We start from the raw sequence: 12,746 nt of genomic DNA on the forward strand, positions 1-12,746 counted from the left end.
TGGTTCCAGTGGCAGATCTGCTCCTGCATTGCTGAGAGGACACGCAGTCACACTGTTCCGTGTCTTCCCCCCATGCTGTTCATATTAATATAGCTCCATTCTCATCAGCTCTAGCATTTGTAATAAATGTTTCTTCTCTCTGGCTTGTGTCCCAGGCAGCTGCTTAGTGGCCAAAGTTAAGTGCTTCCCACACACTGCATATGGCTGGGTCGTTCTCCAAATGGTCTGCTCGGTGGTCATCTTCTGAAAACTCTAAGACCGATTTAAATTCTAAACTAGGAGGATGACCCACTTTGTCTTCCCCAGATGCTTCTAGCAAGTTGCCCCATGCTTTGTTTTCTTCAACAGACCTATCTTCTTGCAGTTCCAGAAGACAAGAGAATATCATTTGGCAAGCTGTTCAAACATAATTTTCTGTCACCTTCCATTGGGAGAAGATAGTCCTCACCCATTTGATAACATTGTGCTTATACATTTTAAGGAGCAGATGACTCTTTTTTGCCCTCTGGGATCTTGTGTTCATGAAAGGAGAAATTCTTATAACAATGTGTAAACTTGGAATTAACATAGTAGCTATATTGAGGCATTCGAAACAGCTTAAATGGAAACAGCGTGAATTATATTTTTTTTATCACATTAACTCATGTATCAGTGTCTTTGATTAGAGTCTCAAAGCTGTTCAGAATTTTAAAACCTTAAACTTTCCTTTTCACTACAGAACTCCCCAGGACCCAGACTGATTATGAGAACAGCCTAACCATGAAGATGTTCTTATTCCAGTTTGTCAACTACTACTCTTCATGTTTCTACATTGCCTTCTTTAAGGGCAAATTTGTGGGTTACCCAGGAGATCCAGTTTATTGGCTGGGAAAATACAGAAATGAAGAGGTGTGAATATCGAATTGTGTTCTCTTGACAATTTAAGCTCTTTCGTGTTTTCTCTCAGTTGCCCTGTGATGAGTTTCTTCTTTATATATTCCTTAGGTTTGTTTGGGGTTTGGGATATTTATTTATTTTCTAAATAAATAAACATCAGAAAAAAATAAAATTAAGTCTCTATATCATGTTAGACCCATCTAAAATTTAAGTGAGATTTTCTGTGTAATATTTCAGTGTGACCCAGGTGGCTGTCTCCTTGAACTGACAACGCAGCTGACCATAATCATGGGAGGAAAAGCAATCTGGAATAACATACAAGAGGTGCTACTTCCGTGAGTACTGAGCCGTGTGACCTTGGGGATAGAACAGCCCACCATCCAAGTCATTCCCATGCGTGTCCACCTCTGAAATGGAATAATCTCTCTGCTTATTAAGGGTCTCCAGATAAGATGACCCAACCAGCAGGATACATGTAACCAGTGTTTAATAATTATGTTTAAAAATCTCATTCTTTAGAGTTAACTTCAGTGCCCATCTGCAGTAGCTTCTGCCCATCATCGGTGGATGACTGATCACAGCCCTTTGAGAGACGGCGCTTGTTGGGGCCGTGAACTAAGTTTTCCCACCACTTCTCACGACTTTCACCTCTCTTTTTTGTAGATGCATTTAACAGTCAGTAATAGTAATATGTTGAGTTCCTAGCATGTGCCAGTCACTGTATGAAGTGCTTATATATCTCATTGAATCATCCAGGCAATCCTTATTTTTATCCCCCTTTTGTAAGTGAAGATTCTGTGGCTTAAAGAGGTTAAATGACTTACCCAAGTTCATGGTGCTAGTAGGAGGTGACTCTGGGGTTCAGATATAAGATCCCATGGCTCCAAACCCACATGCTTTTAAGAACAGAGGTTCGGAGTTTCCTTCCTGGCTCAGCGGTTACCGAACCCACTGGGATCCATGAGGATGTGGGTTTGGTCCCTGGCCTCGCTCAGTGGGTTAAGGATCTGGCATTGGGGTGAGCTATTGTGTAGGTCGCAGACACGGCTCAGATCCCACGTTGCGATGGCTGTGGCATAGGCCAGCAGCTGTAGCTCCAATTTGACCCCTAGCCTGGGAACTTGCAAATGCTGTGGGTGCAGCCCGAAAAAGCAAAAAATTTAAATTAAAAAAAAAAAAAAAAACAAAGGTTCCTTGTGGTCCTAAGGCCCAGAGTTATATAATGTTTTAGGAGACATTTGTCTGAAATAATAACTACGAGCGTTTTGATTTGCCGTTCTTTTCCTAAAAATGAGAAGAACGGATGTTAGCTAAGGTCACCCTGTCCTTTTAATTTTCGCATAAACCCAATCCCATATGAGAGTGGACAGTCCAATACCTTCTGCAGCTTCTCTGTATTTCAAGGAGCTTATTGTGTTGGTGTTCTATTGCTTTTACAAATATACCCAAATGTAATGGTAACAGGAGAAAAATAGAGGCCCCCCCCCCGAAAAAAAAGCCCTACAGAGTAATAACAGATTTAATATTTTATGGTTCTGGAAGTCAGAAGTCTGCCAGAGGTCTCATTGGGCTAAAGTCATGGTGTTGGCAGAGCTGTTTCTTTCTGAAGGCTCTAGGATAATCTGTCACTTTGCCTCTCCCAGCTTCTAGAGGCCACCACATTCCTTTGCCTGTGACCTCCTTTCTCCATCTCACAGCCAGCAAGGGTGCATGTCTCTGACTCTTCTTCTACAGTCACATCTGCCTCCTTGCCTCCCCTCTCCCTTCTCTTCCCTTTTTAGAGACCCTTTGGTTACACTGGGCCCACCTGGATAACCCAGGCTCTTCTCTCAGAGTCAGCTGATCAGCAACCTTAACTGCATCTGCAGCCATCCGTCTCTCTTTGCCAGCGAACCTAAGATGCTCACATGCTCTGGAGATTAGGACGTGGACATCTTCGGGGCGTGGGTGGGGACCATTTTTCTGCCTACCTCACTAACCTTTTCAAGGTAATTTTTGGCTCTGAGTTTCTGTTCTCACAGAGCTGTTGATCTCTCTTCCGTCTTGCCCTCCACATCTGTGCTCTCTGCTCCCTGCCAACCTGAAGGCAGAGCGCGGTCGTCTCGGCATCCTGCAAAACCATTCACGCAAGCAGCACAGAGGAGACACTCAACCAACCTGAATTTCAAAATTAAAAGCATCCATCTTTTTAACATCTTTCATCCACTGTACACCTGGGTTTTTGCGTCTTTTTTTAACTTATCGCCCTGCCGTTCTGCCCCAGCTTTCTCCCACCACATCCCACTTCCTTCTCATTCTTTCTCTTCCTTCCCCTCACCTTTGTTCTCTCGCCCTCATTTCCAGGTTTCTGTTCATTCTCTTTGGAGTGCAGTTAAATTCTTTTTTTTTTTTCTTTCTGTTTTTGTTTAGCAAAAACCTCTGGGTTTCAGTGTGTTTTTCCTGATTTCTTCACCGGGGCTTTATCCTCCACCTTCAGTGTGAATTATCAGGGTCAAGGCATCTCCCCACCACCCCCACCTCAGGTCTGTTCCCCCAAAAGGATTCCAGTCTTAGCTGTGAAATAACTTTTTTTTTCTTTTTGTCTTTTGTCTTTTTAGGGCCACACCCACAGCATATGGAGGTTCCCAGGCTAGGGGTCTAATCGGAGCTACAGCTGCTGGCCTACTCCAGAGCCACAGCAATGCCAGATCCAAGCCACGTCTTCAACCTACACCATAGCTCACGGCAGCGTGGGATCCTTAACCCACTGAGTGAGGCCAGGGATTGAACCCGCAACCTCATGGTTCCTAGTCGGATTTGTTTCCACTGAGCCACGACAGGAACTCCATGACTTTTCTTTATCCTACTGTGGTAGTAGACAACCCTTACTTTCATCCTCAGGCTTTCCTAGTTGAGTAAAAGTAGGTTGTGTGCAAATAACACTATGTTTTTCTGAAAATTAATATATAGAATAGAGAAAAGGCTTATCTCAGATTATGAAAAAGTGTTCTCTGAAGGAAATAGGTTAATTATTTAACACTAAATGTTGGTGACTAATTGGCTGTCAGTGAGCTGTTTTATGATTTGAAGAGTCAAGGAGAAAGGTCTGTTTCCTAAACTGGTACTGAGAAATTCATACAAAATGAAATTTGTTCACATGGAATATTTTAAAATAAAGGATGCTCCATGGTCTGTTTATTCCCTCCCTTCAAGTAAGCACATTGTTGCAAATCCCAGTGAGCTGAATTTTGCCTTCAGATATTTCTACTGCTGGACTAGAATATTTAGATAATATGTTTTGAATTATGTTTCTCTTGTTTGAAAACTGGGAGTGCTAAATATTAGCCAAGTGAGCCAGTGGCGTGGGTTCTTCCCATCAGTGTCTTCTCTTTGTGTAGATGCCAGTTTCCTTCTTACTTAGCAAAGATACATTGATTACTCTTGTTATCCAAAATTACACCCCTGCCAAAAATACATAGGAAGGAAGAACACTTATAAAAGTCAGTGGTTGTTTTCATGCCATTTAAATATGTCCAAAAGAACATCGTGTATTTAGTTTCACCATTTCTCACCAGCCTCCACCCCCAGCTCCATTTGGGGTCCTAGAATAAATGAAGTCTGTGAGCCAACTGAGTAACTGAATGACTCATAGACTTCAAATACAAACATCAGTAAATTAATAAAATTGTTTGTTGGACTCAGAAAATGAGTTCAGAGCCCTTTCACCTTCCTAGCCTCCCTATTTTAATATTTGGGACATTCCTGGGAATTTTATCCTGTATTTGACAAACAGTAATACAACTCCTGGGTTAAGCTACTTGCTCTGGAGAAATTTTATGGTAAAAATGTTAATAAGAAAAGGAGAGTTAAATATCCAAAATACCGTAGCATCATCCTTTGGTGTTTAGATAATAGATAGCTGTGATTTTCTTGCTCTATATGTTTTCTCTCTTTTCCGCAATGAGTATGTACTACTTAGATGGTAAGAAAAAGCAAACTCTTATAAGGGGACATATCTCCTCTCAAGATATGATTTGGCTCGAATATGGGTCAGAGACATACAATAAGAGAATCCTAAGTCCCTCTTTCAATTCAGGAACAGCAAACTCAGGAATGAAATAGATTCATTCATATAGTGAATAAAGTGAAGGATGCTTGTATGCCAGATTAGCAAGTGAGAATGTCCTAGAAATGGTGCTTATTTATAGTGTGCTGATCACATATGATAATGAAGATACAAAGAGGTGTAAAGTGCTTCCCACCACACTTTACCCACAGTAAGAACTTAGTGAAGGGGCCATTTATTATGATGCTATTATGCTAAAATGCATGGTCAATGCCTAAGAAAATTATTTTGTATCCCCTGCTAGAGGGAGGAAGTTCCCAGCCTTGGCCAAGGGAAGAAGCATCCAGTGTCTGTATTTTCTTACAAGTTCTATGAGTGATTCTCATGTGCCATCACATTGATATCCCTGTACTAGTATCATAACCCAATAGAAAACCCAAAAGGCTAAGGACAAGGATGACTAGACCACAACCCAAGATTTCCTGCTTCAGATGAGTGGTTCAACTCAGACTGAAGAGGAGGCTGAGATTCTGCAGCTCAGCAAAGCAAGGTAGTCAGGACCTCTCATATGACCTAATGTGATTGGGTGGCGGGAGGCAGTCAGTACAAGGAAGAAGCGCCAGATGGTTAGTCATTCAAGTGGCGGCCAGGACAGAAGCTTCATCATGATTAGGATAGGTTAGAGTCCCCCATAGTAAAAGACCTGTTTCTCCGGGGTCTGGAGAGAATTCCACAAGAGGCTCAGGCTGGAAGTGTGAGGCAGACTGAAGAGTAAACCAGTAGGAACCAGTGATCTCGAGTTTTGGTGTCATGAAGGGTGATGGACCTGTGTGGTCCTTGGTGCCATCTACATCACAAGGCCCCTGGACTGTCTGTAAAGCTGCAGATTCCCAGCCAGACCTCAGACTTGGCCTGACTACAGAGCTCCAGGCTCTGGCCTATGAAGTGGCCCCGGCAACCAGTGTTCCATGTCGTCCTTATAAATGCTGGACTGAGATCCAGCAATCCAGACACTGTGTCCCCAAGCCAAGAGTCTAAGCAACTTCGGCCACACTGACAGTTGGCCTCAGCCAGATAGGCTGTACTGGTCAAAAGAAAATCCCACACAGGACATTTTGACATGTTAGAAAGTTTGCTAACTACCTCACCTGTATTGAATCATTTAATCCTGACAGCAGCCCTGGGCAGTGCAGGTTTTATCACCCCATTTTATTTGAACTTGACTAACATTAAATAAGGACTAAGCAGTGAAGCGTCAGTTCAGGTTCAAGTGTCTGAGTCCATATTCCGTCCACGTTCCACAGCCACCTGCTCCTCCCTTAAGAGCATAGGAGAGAGAAACGCAGAAAGATTGTGAAACCCAGGGGTGCGGTCTCTTGAAGAGAAATCTTCCCTTAGCAAGCCTAGGGGTGTGAACAGTGAACACTGAGGTCACCTGCAGCGGGAAACCCAGCACGGTCAGCTATTTGTAATTCACATCTTACACTGCGTGCGTGCTGTACACACACGTGTGCACGTGCAACGTAGACGACTGTCTTTAAGGTAGTACGACGCCTCCTCGCTGTCCACATTTGAAAGCCATCCAGACGCGCTGTAATCAGCTGCAGTTCAGCCAGATGCTAAGTTGTTTGTTGTGGTTGTGCCTCTTCTGGTAAACTCCACACGCAAACCGCAAGCCAGCTGTTGCTTCGGGGGAAAACGGCTCTATAGGCTACAGGTGCACACCTTGTTTCACTGCCAACTGTTTCCAATTTCTTTTCAGGACAAATTGCCATTAAAAAGGGGGGGGGCGGGGCGGGGGACGCATTCATCTGGCCCACAAGCCTCTGAGAAGAAAGACAAAAAAAAAAAAAAAAAAAACCTGAGGCGATACCAAGCTGCTCTTCGGGGCAGCGCCCAGTGGGGGCAGAGCACTGGGTCGCCGGGCCTGGCTGTGTTTCCTTCAAGCTCTGCACTGACTTTGAGGAAGCTTGACATGTCTTTGGTCCCTGACTTGTTCCCCTGAAAGTAGGATCTTGGATCTGTGTTTATCCACTGTCAAAGCATGTCCCTTTTCTGCTTAGTGCTCTTCAGTGGCTCCGCATGTGAAAACACGCCCAGGTCCCCAGCGTGGGCTCTTAGGCTCCACCCCCCACAAACCACCAGACTTGTTCTTTGCCCTGGACCGCAGGGGCCTCCTTGCTCTCTGCCACAAGGGGCTCCTGCTGCCAGGCCGCTGTAGTCACCGTTCTCCTCGCCCCTTTGCCTCCCTCCTCGCCTCGTTCAGCTGTCACTATTGGGAGTGAGACCTTCCCTGCCCCCTCCCCACTCCTCCCCACCGCAAGTGCACGCACCCGCCTTTCCTGGCCCCACTTTGTTTTTCTCCACAGCACTTATCACCAGCTCACATGCCCTGTCTTTTATTTTTTCCCGTGATTTTTCAGACTGGAAAGACCGTTTTGGATAAATAGCAGGGAAGTAGGGGGGAAAAAAGAGAACTAAAATTAATCAAGTGAGGGAGAGTATCTTTTAAAAACTAAACTACCCACATGAAAAGGAAGAAGGAGAAAAGACAGCAGTAGTTACAATTTTGATAAACCCAGGTATGTGGTCAACACTTTTTTCAAAATACTTGGGGGAAGGGAGGCAGACATAAGATATAGAGCACGAAAACAAGAAATTCTTGGGAAGGTGCTGTCTTCCGCTTGAATTCTCAGTAATACTTTAATGGCCTTGGTCTGACAGTATTCTGATTGATAATTTGGTCTTTTTGGCAGTTGGATCATGAATCTAATTGGACGGTGTCGCACGGTTTCGGGAGCAGAAATGAGAACCCCAAGATGGGAGCAGGACTACCATCTGCAGCCCATGGGCAAACTGGGATTATTTTATGAATATCTGGAAATGAGTAAGTCACTAGTGAAGTTTTTGGTGATACGAATTCTATCAGAACATGTTTCAGATCCCCAAAGCATTGATATTGAGCTAAATAATTATCCCACATATTGAAATGAAGAGTAGGTTTTTCTCCACTAGATAAAATGATACGATCAAGCTTTGAAATAAGGTGACTGTGATGGGTGTTTTTGTCAATATTTACGTCGTGCAAAGCTGAAGATTTATTACGAAGCAAGGAAATGGAATATTCATTGAGGTACCTCTTCACGATTAATTCTCCTAGCACGCTAACCATGTTGTCTAAGAATGAACTCAGAGCTATTATTAGATATGACTCAGCTTGGGCTGGAGTCAGTGCAGCACAGCTGTTGGCAGATCCCTTTCTGAACCCAGTCATGTAAGCAAGCCTGTGCAAAAACCTGTGGGAGCAAGGAACACAGGGGTCCCTCTCCTCCCCACCCCCCGATCTCACACCTGCCTTTGACGTTGTATCTATTTCTTCTGGCTGGTAGTTTTTGCCTGGTTCCCTGAGTGACCTCATGGTAAATCATCGGCTTGTATTTGGAACTGTTTCGCTGGTCTGGAATTAAGATTTAGCACGAGTCCTCTCCTTTGTGAATGTCTTTGTTCGTTTTTGTAGTATTTGCTTGGGTTCTGTTTCTCTTCAGTTGAACTTGATTTTGAGCTCTCTATTTGGTTGCCTTAAATGGAGTCTTCTCAAAATAGATTTCCATAGGAAAAACCATCTTTTCTATTATGCATGACACGCATTTATCTAATAGAAGGCTAACAATGGATATATTTTGTATGTGCCCTTTCAGCTCACTGTTGCATTGAATTTCAGTTTTTTAAGCTTAGGAGAACTGGAAAGGATTTTGGTTGAGAGGCTTTGCATTTTTGCATGGGGGTTTGTGTATTTGCAAAGATACTCCTTTGTGGTTCCTGTTTACAAGTCTGCAGATAGGGGAGGTTTTTATTAAATCACATTCTACATATAAAATAATTGCTTTTAAAAATATACAGTATACATGGAAATGCATCTGCCTCTTTTGGTGAGTGAAAGGTTTGTTTTGTAGCTCCTTCAGTCAACAATGCTTTGCAGCCAGGAGTCTGATTTGAATTTCATTTTTGCTTTTGTTATGTTTTGTGACCAGGTTTGACTAAGGGTGTAGCTGTAGTAAATAAGGTAGACACTATAGTTATTTATGTAGACGCTATAGTTACTTATTCTATTTCTTTTCAAAAGGACTGTAAGACAATTACCTGTTGTTCCAAAATGACTGTAGATATATTTTAGATTGTAGATATTTTTTGCTAGAGCTGTTATCAGCATGAATACTAACATTCTGGGATGGGATATCATTTATTACTTTAACACAAAAAAAAATCTTAGAAAAAGTTATTTTTCTGTAGTTAGTCAAATAAAGGGCATTGAAAAGAAGAGTTATATGATCATGCTTTGGGGAGAAACTGGACTCTTAGAATTTCATAGTCTGATTAAAATAATTATCAGTTAAATAATTTGGCCTCACATAAATGGACCTAGAGATTATCCTGTGAAATTAAATCAGACAGAGAAGGACAAATATCATATGATATCACTTATATGTGGAATCTAAAAAAAGAATACAAAAGAACTTATTTGCAGAAGAGAAACAGACTCACAGACTTTGAAAACAAACTTACGGTTACCAAAAGGGAAAGAGGAGAGGAGGGATAAATTAGGATTTGGGGATTAACAGAGACATACTGTTAAATATAAATTAGAGAAACAACCAGGTCCGATTGTATAGCACAGGGAACCATAATCAAAAAATAAGTAAATAAGAGTTCCTGTTGTGGCTCAGTGGGTTAAGAACCCGACATAATGTCCGTGAGGATGAAGGTTCGATCCCGAGCATCACTCAGGGGGTTAAGGGTCTGGTGTTGCTGTGACTTAGGCCAGCAGCTGCAGCTCCAATTTGACCCGTAGCCCAGGAACTTCCATATGCCACAGGTGTGGCCATAAAAAGAAAAGTAAATGAATGAGCAAATAAATAATTCAGCCTCAGTCTCCCCTGCAAGAAAAAGATGGCGTATCAGCTGTTAAAGAGGGATTTTTTAGGTTTATTAAATTATTTTCCTATTACCCAAATAATCCCTAATGCCTTAGGAAGATGAATCAGTTTCTGAGACTAGGCAGTCTGTTATTCTCTGTTCAACACCAAAGTGAAATCTGTGTTTCGTTCGTGTAGTTTGTCAGAGATGGAATTTCTAAGCGCCTTTTGAATTGCTTCTGTTCCTGTAACATAAACACAGAGCGCCTTTGGTGGTGATCTCATCCCCACAGTTTCCTCCTCCTGGTTTTCCCTGTGTTCATTGAAGACACCACCACCACCTTTTTCATTACTGCCTCTTAGCTACTGAAGGAAAAGACCTCCTGAGAGACAACCCTGGAGCCTTCCGCTCCGGCCCCCTCTGCCATGGAGGGAACTAGTACTCACCTCTGCTTGAATACCTGTCCCTGCTTCTCTCCCTAGAGGAATTCCTGCCAGGCCTCAGCAGGAACCCTTAACTTTTCACCCCACTTTCCAGCTCTCTTCTCTAGGTATCAAGAGCCCTTGATTCCTGTCTTGATGGTATGCGCTTGTATGCATGCCTTTCTCCCTGGCTAGTAGATGCATCCTGTTGGAAGTAGCATGCAGGCCTTTGCATCTTTCAGTCCTCAGCTGGAACATGACTGCCTAGGCCCTCATACATATTCATTTAAGTGACTTGAGCTTGGAGTTTCAACACACACATACAATTGTTAGTAGCTGTTAGTTGAGTTGACGGTAACGTTGCCCTAGCAGCCCCTACAAAGTTCTGGATGGCATGTTTGTTTTTTGGAGTGGAGTTTCTTTTTTATTTTGTTCAGTGAATTACCCACCATTCTTTGAGAGTATTAGAGCAACCCTGGGGGGGTTAACCAAAGTTGCCTCCCCAAGTGTATGTTCCTGACTTCTGAGAACTCAGACACAGGACATAAGAGAAATGGTCAATCTTAAAATCTGGAAGCTGTAGGATACTGTTTTGTACTCAGACACAAACACCGGTCTCTCGAGAACTCAGTGATACCTTCTCAGTGGGCAGGTGCCGTACATGAAATGAGGTGAAGCAATGAAGTCGGCCCTGTTTGTCTGCAGTACTGCCTCTTCCACACTTGCCATGTTCACTTAGCTTCATCTATTATTTTCTCCATTTACTATATAATTAATGTCAATTGCTCCTCACCATTTCCTTGCACCCACCCCTTTCTTTCCCTCTCTCTCCAGCGCTATACCCACCCAAACTTTCCCTGCATGCTCCAGGACTCAGGCCTGTCTTTCCCCACAGCCCCCATCTCTGTTCTGTTTCTGCCTACCACCTGCACTGGTGATTCCTCATCTTTGCAGGATGAACTTTCCAGAATGGCAGAGAGGTGACTGGGATGATTAGTTGGCCTCTCATCTCTTTACTCATTTATTCATTCACTCATTCATCCATCCATCCAGCAAACATTGAGCATTTGCTATGCCAAACATTGTATCAGGTGCTAGGGACAAACAGGATTTGGTGTCTGCATGCACAGGGCCAAGTAAGAGATGGTGAGTACTTGGTGGATTGCTGAGCAGATGAACACAAATCAGACTTCCTATAGCAGGTGATACATAACCTGGATTTTGAAGGGTGAAATGAAAGTGAGTTATCAGAAGTGTCATAGAGGTCATGGACATTTCATACAGAGAGAGGGATGCAGTTTTCAAGTACAAGAGTGTGAAACAGCTTGGCCAGTTGGGAGAATGGCAATTAAAGAATGGCTAGAACAAAGGATCTATAGGTGGGAGTATGAGGGAAGCAAGGGCCATATCATGACGGGTCTCTTAGTCAGGGGACTGGAACTTATCCTTAAAGAAATAAGGATACATTGGGATATCTGTAAGCAAGAGAATTGCATAATGTTTATGTTGAAGTAGATCCGATTATGCTGGCCTTAGCTTTTTAAAATTGTTTAAGTAAAACAAAAATCAAGGGGGAAAAACATTCCACAGAGAAGAAAATACTTGGCCATATTTTAAGCTGACTAATAATCAAATAAACAGGGACCAAAAACACGCATTGGCTTTGGAATATACAGCATCCCTCAGAGTTAGCAAGAGGAGTCTCAGTCTGGAGGTGAGAGCCACGGGAGACTTACAGCTTTGAGTGGTGGAGAAATAGCCAGCGTATGTGCTGCTTCAAGAAACTTGGCTATAGGAGTTCCTGCAATGGCAGCAATGGGATTGGCAGCATCTCTGCAGTGCCAGGACGCAGGTTCAATCACCAGCCGATGCAGTGGGTTAAGCATCCGAGTTGCTGCAGCTGCAGCGTAGGTTGCAACTGCGTTTCAGATCTGATCCCTGCCATGGGGTGGCCAAACAAGAAAAACAAAAAGAAAGAAAGAAAAGAAACTTGGCTGTAGGAGTTCTTGTGGCTCTGCTAGTCATACTCATTTCCACTTCCATGAGGATATAGTTCGATCCCTGGCCTCGCCCCATGGGTTAAGGATCTGGCATTGCTGTGAACTGTGGTGTAGGTCACGGACGTGGCTTGGATCTCGTGTTGCTGTGACTGTGGTGTAGACCAGCAGCTACAGCTCCGATTTGACTCCTAGTCTGGGAACTTCCATGTGCCTTGAATGCAGCCCTAGAAAGACAAAAAAAAAAAAAAAAGAGTGAATGGCAAAGCATAGAAAGTATCAGAGAACAACAGAGGGTCATGAGAAAGTTTCAGGCAAGGGTTATTTTTGTTTTTACAATGGGCGTTTTTGGCCTTGCTGAGTTGATAGGCCTTTGTTGTTCTTGGTTTCCAAAGCTGTTTAGAAAGTTCTTCTCACTTGACTATCAGAAGAGATTATATCAGGTTGGTTTTTCCTGGTGCTTTATTTTATTTTTTTAATTAAAAATGTTTA

The 12,746-nt window shown here is 43.1% G+C and overlaps 1 protein-coding gene across 2 annotated transcripts in view; it reads left to right on the plus strand.

Annotated features, from left to right (window-relative positions):
* The window catches only part of ANO6 (anoctamin 6), a 223,348-nt gene that overhangs the window by 193,973 nt on the left and 16,629 nt on the right, over nucleotides 1–12,746 (plus strand). For both annotated transcript variants that reach the window (XM_047788025.1, XM_047788026.1), the window contains 3 exons: nucleotides 719–888; nucleotides 1,114–1,211; nucleotides 7,678–7,808. In XM_047788025.1, the coding sequence (XP_047643981.1) occupies nucleotides 719–888; nucleotides 1,114–1,211; nucleotides 7,678–7,808 (399 nt within the window). The remainder of the gene's footprint in view (nucleotides 1–718; nucleotides 889–1,113; nucleotides 1,212–7,677; nucleotides 7,809–12,746) is intronic.

Source organism: Phacochoerus africanus, chromosome 7 (genome assembly GCF_016906955.1).
Source record: "Phacochoerus africanus isolate WHEZ1 chromosome 7, ROS_Pafr_v1, whole genome shotgun sequence".
Classification (NCBI taxonomy): Eukaryota; Metazoa; Chordata; class Mammalia; order Artiodactyla; family Suidae; genus Phacochoerus; species Phacochoerus africanus.